We start from the raw sequence: 9,320 nt of genomic DNA, 5'->3' as shown, positions 1-9,320 counted from the left end.
TTTTAGAAAAACTGATTCAGGTTAAAAACACTAGTCTCCTAGTAACAGGTGTATTGATTGGTTTGAAGAAGTCTTTGATGAACAAAAATGGAATTTTAGTAATAAATGTTTGGTGGTCAAAATCTTTAAAAAAATGCACCATTGAGGTAGTAAAACAGGGTATCACAAGCCCACAGGATCAAGTTCAAATTCTGCAGTATACGGAACCTTTTTACTCTGACCCCTGCTTCTCTCCCAGCTACTTCTCACCACATGTTCATGATGGTTAAGGTCAGCCTCATAACCATCTAGAAAATTCCTGCTTATCTTTCACCAACTCATATGTCACCTCCTCTTTGTAACCTTTCTTAATCCCTTCTCAGGCTTAGCTATCTCTTATCCATGTTCCCAGATGAACTCTGAGCATGATTTTAAGTATAATGTATTACAGCATTTATTCTATGTTTTCCTGGCTAGGCTGTAAATGTTTACTGAATTAAAGAAATATATCATTCAAATTCCTAAATCAATATGCAAAACATGTCTCACAGAGCAAATGTTCAACTAACATTGGTCAAACTAATTAATTACTGATTGAATGAAAAGTTTTATTAGGATTACGGTTACAGCTAAAAGTTGCCTAAATGACTTAATCTGTGTAAAACTGAAGATTTTTTAGATATAACAACTATATCTAAAACGCCCAGGAACACAAGCCTATATATGCTGTTTTTTACACACAAGTTTATTGCTACCCTGGCAAATTCTACATTCTCTCTACATAGGAGACTTTGCTCACGTAGAATGATCACCTGTAAGTTTCACCGCATCTAAGAGGTTCCAAGAAGGATGGTCAGGCCACAAAATCTCACCAATATTTTGACCCAACAAACTCTGACTCCTCCCAAACTGTTCTCTGCTTAGAAGTGAAAAAATAAAATAATAATGAAGATGCCTGAATTGAGTGCTCAGTCCTTATGGGGCTCACAGACCCCCATGAGCAGGAAAAAAAAAAATGAATTTTTCTAGATTTCTGACAATATGAATATTCTTCAAAGATCCCATTGCTGTTTCCTGCAGTTGATCAACACCATTGCAGGTTAATCACTAGAAACTTGACAACTGACTAACCTAGCAGAAACATGAAATACAGTCTAAACAGGAATCACTTTTAAATGAATTTACTGAACTTTATATTGCCCCAACAAATTTTCATTTCTTGATAGCCCATTAAGAAAAGATAGACTTTTAAAACTTAATAAAAAGCATTGAGTGCTACTTTAGTAATCCATTGATATACTATCCTTAACGTGTATTTATTAAGATTTTTGATTTCAACTTCAGTAAAATATCACTCAACATTTAACATTAAAAAATAATGCATTGACATTTCTAATTTTAAAATTAACAGGGTAACTAATTATAATGTATAACTATTTGTACAAAGTATAGCAAAATATTAGTGTCTCAAGATTACTACATACCAATCTAAGATTGAGTCCAAAACAGTGTTTTTAAATTTTCCTTTCAAAACCCAAACTTCATTTCTCTGTTACCAAACATGACTTCAGTTAGCGATTTACAAATATTTACACAGGGAAAAATATACCAAAAGCCATCAACAAAGACTGTTTTTGATTACTCTGGGATTCTAACCCATTTAGATTCTTCTAAGAATTATCTTGAGCGTGCAGTTAAGAAATGCTTGTTTGAATGACTTAATCTTACATTGTTCATAAACATAAACACACAACATATAGTATGAAAGAACACATGAAAAATTGTTGCTTTTACTGGTATTAGAGGGTAGTTTTAATACAAGCTAAATACAAACACAATTGTTATATTCATTCACTTATCCTGCAAAACAATATGCCAAGATCAACCTTGAAGCATTTATAAAAATGAAAATGTATAAAATATCTTCCTCAATTAACTCTAAGGACTCTGTATACAAATGCAAGAATTTGAACTTATGAATAATACATCAAATGTTGAGCTACTAATTGAGCAGTAAAAAAACAATTTCTGATTTTAAAATTAAATAGCTCCAGGTAAAAGCATGTAATTTCCCACATCTACTATCTTTGTATTCTGCACAGAGTTCCAAGGCAAAGATTGCTTCTGGCTTTATGCATTACCAGAGAGGATGACCTGTTTGGCTGGCTTATCACAGGTCTTTTAGTCTTCTTTCCTGATAGATCCTTTGCTCCTTTGGGAGGAGGCACAGGAACTGGTTTCCATGGAATTGGGTTACAAAAGGCTGGCTCTGGATAAGAATTTCCACTGTAAAAACCTAAAATTATGAAAAAATCAGAACAAAACAAGAAGAAAACTTTTTGAGATCAAAGAAACTACATATTTTAAAATTCATAGAAAAATGTTAAAATATTAAAAGGGCAAAAATATCATTGATAAACCAATTTGACTCATTTAAAACTTGAATTCTCAAATATTTTCAAACACAGTAAGTATTGAAGTAAAAATTAAAATATAAATAATTCTAAGCATTCAAAGAACATTAATGTTCAAATCTATATATATAGAAACTCATAAAAGTTCTCCTAAGAAATTAATTTTAGAACCCTTAAATTGAACAAAATCTTCATTTTAATTCAGTCTGGGAAACCGCTGATTGTGTACATGTTTCCCCTAGTTGGACACTAAAGTTTGCAGAAAACATGTATGTTGCATATGTAGCTAAAGCGAATCAAGATTCTTGTTTAGAACCACTTAAATTCTAAATCACTGTCAATCAGATTTCATAATATCACTGTAATTTTGATAATTAGGAGCAGTAGAGCACTTGAAGAGATATTTATTATAATAAAATTTATTTAAATGCAAAAAATTTAGTAAAATAATCCATTATTTCACCAATTAACTTCTAGTCAATATGTATATTCCACCTAAGTTTTAACTTTACTATCCGATCATTTGGTTAAAACCACTGCTTATTACTCTTATTTCAAACAAGAGGACAAAAAAACAGAGCAGACCCTGCTCGGTAGCTGTAATGGATGACCTCTGTGACATGCAGGAATGTGTCATTCAGACATTGGCAACCCACTTTGACTGCATAGATATGTCAACACACACTTCACCACGATGGTCAAAACAAAGTCTGGAATATGTCCTATTGTGTGAACAAAACAGAATGGGAGTATTTTTAATAATAAATCACTTAAACAAGTGAAGGCAGCTGTCAACAAGGCATGAGCTTCCAACATGAAGTACAAAGAAAAACATGCATTGCCATTTATAATCAGACCAAGCCTAAAGGCCAACCAGGTCTGTGTCTGGTTCATGTGCTGTCTAGTATTCCACCCTGCAAAAACAATGTGCCAAAGACACTGGAAGCTCTGCCTCAGAGAGGGTTAGAAAAGGGGAAGAAAATGACCCCTTCAATATATCCTGATTAAGGCTTTAAAATCCAAGGAATGTAAGAAAATTTTACTTGTTTCTTAACCTTAGAAATCATTACTTTGCAGTTTTACCACTATTGCCTTTAAAATATTATCTGGTTTTAGAGAATGACAACAAATTTGTAGTATCTCCACAGGAATACAGTATGTTATAATCTTCCAGAAAATAGTAATTTGATAGAAAAAAGATTTTTACACATTTCTATTTCTGTCAAACGGAAACATAATATATAATATTCACTCCTGCAAGCCATATTTATGTAACCCACATAACATAAAAACCAACCTGTGAGTTTTCCATTGGCATAACCATAGCTCTTTGCAGCTGGACGAGGTTTATTTTTTGCATTTTCCAACCATTCCTTAAACTTTTTTTCTGCTATTTCTTTTTTTTCCTGTAATTCAGCCTGCCGTTGTTTTTCTTTTTCCTTAAAATGACAAGACCAAAGAATCTCCAGGGATATTCTGTAACTAAAAATTCTATTCAAATTCTACTGACTCTTTTCCCCAGTAGCTCCCCATCCCAATGGCTTTCTGATCAGAAATACTGAATCATAATTCTATAGAGAACAAAATTTAACATGATCAGGGATGTGATATGAAGGTGGCTGCCTCTAAACAATAAGACATTAAACCTAAGAAGAAAAAAGCAATTTGCTGTTTTAAAATAGAATAGTAATTTATAATAATGTAATAAAACTATCCATAAAAGTGCATTGAATAATATTTAAAAGCATAAACAACAATAAAAAGTTTGAACCTGACTGCAGAAATATCAATAGGCTTATTAATACTTCTCAACCTAAGAAAATCACAAATGCATATTCATTTCTGAAGCTTAATCATAGTATATAACAAGTAGGGGTAGCTACATGTATTTATAAGATAGTGGCAATTTTCTATTAGAAACTCTTTATACAATATAGCTGGCACATGTAAACACGAAAGTCATGTATTCTAACTGATCACGTTAGTGAAAATACCTTTTCTTTCTTCTTCTTCTCACATTCTTCAGCATTTTTTTTCTTTAACCATTCTTCATATTTTTCTTTTGCTTTTTCTTGTAAATGTTCTTTCTCCAGTTCCTTTGCTGCTTTTTCCTCCCTTTCTTTATTAATTTTTTGTTCCCTTTCTTTTCTTTTCTTAAATAAAAATGAAGGAATTTTAATTGGAATATCTGTAATCATCCTCACACAAGGAAGAAGTGTTGTATGCAGCAATTTTCTAAACTTCAGTTATTTTTTAAAATAGGTGGTAAAATAGTGGTTGAAACAGTGTGGCTTATGAAAATATATAACATACCTGCACTTACCTGATCAATTTTAGTCTACCAGCTTGAGTATACGTTTCATGATGGCCATAACAGAGGGCTTGCTTGACAAAGTACACTCAGAGCCTGGAACGGTGTTAAGTAAATAGTAGGTGTTCTATAAAGATTTGCTGAGTAAATTAGTGGACAGAAATTATGACCTATTAGACTGTCCTGAATCTTAGTGTTTTTTGATGGATGTCTACCCCCACTCTAAAATAGGAGCCACATATGTACACATTCCCCAGACAATTTGCCAATACAAATACTTGGATAAATTTTCACCATCAAAGAGTTACAGAGCACAAATTTTGGCCCATTAAGTACTGCTATAAGGGCACATACAGACAAATCTCTGGCTATGTAATTCTTATAACCCTTACACAGACCAAGGATTGGCAAACTATGGCCTGCAGGCCAAATATGGTCCATCAACCACCTGTATTTGTAAATAAAGTTTTACTGAAATGTGGCCACACATTTATTTACATATTTATTGTCTATGCTGCTTTTGCACCACAACAGCAAAGTTAAATAGTTGCAACAGAGAGTGTATGGTCCACAAAGCCTAAAATTTTATCTAGCCCCTTGAAGAAAAAACTTGACACAGACTATAAGTCAATGTTTCTTCCTCTCCTCACTCAAAAGATAATCTACCAACACAGCTAAATTCTAAATAACCAATGACATGGCTAGCTCTCTTTATCAAAGGTTTAGAAAATAATCTGCAAACGTGAAGTACATGCAATACAAATGCCATATACATCACCCTTCATTGAGCAAAGAAATATGAGCCAAGAAATTCTTCCATTAAAAGCATCTTGTAGAATACTTTAATACAAGCAATTCAAATAAGACCCAAGTAACGAACATCAGTTACATACAACATATGTCCAGTGCTGTGCAGGAAAGGCGGGTCTTAAAAATCAAAGCACGGGAATTCCCTGGTGGTCCAATGGTTAGGACTTTGTGCTTTAACTGCTGAGGGCACAGGTTCAATCCCTCCTCAGGGAACTAAGATCCCACAAGCCTCGAGGAGAGGCCAAAAAATAAAAAAATTAAAGCCCCTTTCATTCCCCAAGTTGCTATATTTCCTTATTGTTGGTCTGCCAATAGCTGCAAAAGGAAATCCTTTCTTGCTGAGAACTCAATATCCATTGAAATAATGCTGGAATTTAACTATTGGGTTAAATTCCACAAAGAAGTTAAGTAATCTGCCCAAGGTCGCACAGATGGTAAATGACAGATCACTATATATCTCTTCTATACATATGAGAGAACGCTGAAAACAATTTTTTGCCAATAAATTCAATTTAAATAAGATGTCAAAATTCCTTAAAAATACATCACTTTCCAAAACCGATTCAAGAAGAAATAGAGTAACTGAATGAGCCTCTACTTCTAAAAACAATTCAGAATTTAAAACTTTCCCACAAAGAAAACTCTAGCCTCCAGTTGCTTCACTGGTAGAGTCTATCACATGTCTAAGGAAGCAACAGTACCAATTACTACACAAATTGTTTTAAAAAACAGAAAAAGGGAACACTTCCAAGCTCATTTTAGGAGCCCACTATTTCTCTAAAGTCCAAACCAAATATGAAAATTACAAGATAATATTAGGAATAAGTCAAGATAACTGCTCTCATCAGAAACATGAAATACTTAGGGATACATTTCAAAAAGACGTATAATACCCCTGTACACTGAAAACAAACAAACAAAAAAAACTGAGATAAATATGGCTTAAATAAATAGAAAAAAAATCATGTTTATAGATTTATAATTTGATATTATTAAGATAGCAATTTTCTCCTGAATGATTTATATATTTAATGCAATCCCAATAGAATCAGGCACTATTCAAGCAAGCATGATTAGGGAAATTGATGAGCTAATTCTAAACGGATAGGGTGCAGAGCGGCTAAAACAATTCTGAAATAGAAGAAAAAAGATGGAAGACTTACACTATTCGATTAGAAGAAATTTAAATTCAACAATTACTATATAAAGCTATAGTAAGCAGATAGTGTAGTACTGGCATAGGATATGGATCAACTGAACAGAATACAGTCCAGAAATAGACCCAGACGTATTTGGTCAATAGATTTGAAATAAAAATGTCAGGGTAACTGAGTAGGGAAAATATTATCTTTCAACACAGTGTTGGAACAACTGTATATCCATATTCCAAAAAAATGAACCTTTACCCTTAACACATGCCAACATTAAAATTAACTCAAAATGCAAATAGGTAAAAGCTGAAGTTATAAAACTTCTAGAAGAAAACAATGGAGAATATTTTATAACCGTGGCATAGGCAAACGTTTCTTTACTAGAACACAAAACCCACAGACTATAAAAGAAAAAACAGAAATATGGAACTTAACCAAAATTTAAAATTTCTGCTCTTTAAACATATAAAAAAATTAAAAGGAGGAAATATTTATAATACATGTTACAGGACTTAAAGGAATATAAGAATTCTTACAACTTACTATTAAGACACACAAAATGGCAAAAACTTAAAACACTAAACTAAACAAACAAACAAAAAGCAAGAGATGTAGAAATGGTCAATAGTGCTATGGACTGAATTCTGTCCCACCAAAATTCATATACTGAAGCCCTAATCCTCAATGTAACTTTTTTTTCTTTTTTTTAAATTGGAGTATAGGTGGTTTACAATGTTGTGTTTAGTTTCAGGTGTACAGCAAAGTGATTCAGTTATACACACACACATTCATTACTTTTCAGATTCTTTTCTCATATAGGTTATCACAGAATATTCAATAGAGAGTTCCCTGTGCTATACAGTAGGTCCTTATTGTATACAGTAGTGTGTGTATGTTAATCACGAGGCTCCTGATTTATCATCCCCCCCCACCATGTTTCACCTTTGGTAACCATAACTTTGTTTTCAATATGTGTAAGTCTGCTTCTGCTTTGTAAATAAGTTCATTTGTATCATTTTTTAAAAATGTGATACCACATATGAATGATATCATACAATATTTCTCTTTCTCTGACCTACTTCCCTAAGTATGATAATCTCTTGGTCCATCCATGTTGCTGCAAATGGCATTCTGTTCTTTTTTATGGCTGAGTAATATTCCATTGTAAGTATGTACCAACTCTTCTTTATCTATTCCTCTGTCAATGGACACTAGATTGCTTCCATGTCTTGTCTACTGTAAATAATACTGCAATGAACACTGGGGTACAACTATCTTTTTGATATATGGTTTCCTCCAAATATATGCCCAGGAGTGGGATTGCTGGATCATATGGTAGTTCTAGTTTTAGTTTTTTAAGGAACCTCTATAATGTTCTCCATACTGGTTGTACCAATTTACATTCCCACCAACAGTGTAGGAGAGTTCCCTTTTATCCACACCCTCTCCAGCATTTATGCTTTGTAGACTTTTTAATGATGGCCATTCTGACCGGTGTTAGGTGATACCTCATTGTAGTTTTGATTTGCATTTCTATGGTAATTGGTTATGTTGAGCATATTTCCATGTGCTTTTTGGCCATCTGTATGTCTTCTTGGGAGAAATGTCTACTTAGATCTACTGCCTACTTTTTCAAAAAATTTTATTTTATTTACTTTTTTATACAGTAGGTTCTTATTAGTCATCAATTTAATACACATCAGTGTATACACTGCAATCCCAACGCCCAATTCATCACACCACCGTCCCCACATCCCCGTGGCTTTCTGCCCTTGGTGTCCATAAGTTTATTCTCTACATCTGTGTCTCAACTTCTGCCCTGCAAACTAGTTCATCTATACCATTTTTCTAGGTTCCACGTACATGCGTTAATATACGATATTTGTTTCTTTCTGACTTACTTCACTCTGTATGACAGTCTCTAGATCCATCCATGTCTCAACAAATGACCCAATTTCATTCATTTTTATGGCTCAGTAATATTCCATTGTATTTATGTACCATATCTTCTTTTTTTTTTTAACATCTTTATTGGGGTATAATTGCTTTACAATGGTGTGTTAGTTTCTGCTTTATAACAGAGTGAGTCAGTTATACATATATATATGTTCCCATATCTCTTCCCTCTTTGTCTCCCTCCCTCCCACCCTCCCTATCCCACCCCTCCAGACAGCCACAAAGAACCGAGCCGGTTTCCCTGTGCCATGCGGCTGCTTCCCACTGGCTATCTACCTTACGTTTGTTAGTATATATATGTCCATGTCTCTCTCTCGCCCTAACACACCTCACCCTTCCCCCTCCCCATATCCTCAAGTCTGTTCTCCAGTAGGTCTCTGTCTTTATTCCTGTTTTACCCCTAGGTTCTTCATAACATTTTTTTTTTCTTAAATTCCATATATATGTGTTAGCATACGGTATTTGTCCTTCTCTTTCTGACTTACTTCACTCCGTATAACAGACTCTAGATCTATCCACCTCATTACAAATAGCTCAATTTCGTTTCTTTTTATGGCTGAGTAATATTCCATTGTATATATGTGCCACATCTTCTTTATCCATTCATCCGACGACGGGCACTTAGGTTGTTTCCATCTCCGGGCTATTGTAAATAGAGCTGCAATGAACATTTTGGTACATGACTCTTTCTGAATTCTG

General features: G+C 33.7%; 1 protein-coding gene across 1 annotated transcript in view; it reads right to left on the bottom strand.

Moving 5' to 3' along the window:
- Positions 1-2,060: 2,060 nt before the first annotated feature.
- Positions 2,061-9,320, bottom strand: part of CCDC34 (coiled-coil domain containing 34) — a 49,403-nt gene continuing 42,143 nt past the window's right edge. Inside the window, exons 4-6 of the mRNA XM_007462602.1 lie at positions 4,388-4,546; positions 3,691-3,832; positions 2,061-2,275 (exon numbers count right to left, since the gene is read on the bottom strand). Of these exons, the coding sequence (XP_007462664.1) occupies positions 2,061-2,275; positions 3,691-3,832; positions 4,388-4,546 (516 nt within the window). The remainder of the gene's footprint in view (positions 2,276-3,690; positions 3,833-4,387; positions 4,547-9,320) is intronic.

The sequence above is a fragment of the Lipotes vexillifer genome, unplaced genomic scaffold (genome assembly GCF_000442215.2).
Source record: "Lipotes vexillifer unplaced genomic scaffold, Lipotes_vexillifer_v1.1 scaffold456, whole genome shotgun sequence".
Taxonomy (NCBI): Eukaryota; Metazoa; Chordata; class Mammalia; order Artiodactyla; family Lipotidae; genus Lipotes; species Lipotes vexillifer.
Note: the sequence above shows the minus strand (reverse complement) of the source record. Positions and strands in the feature narration are given on the sequence as shown.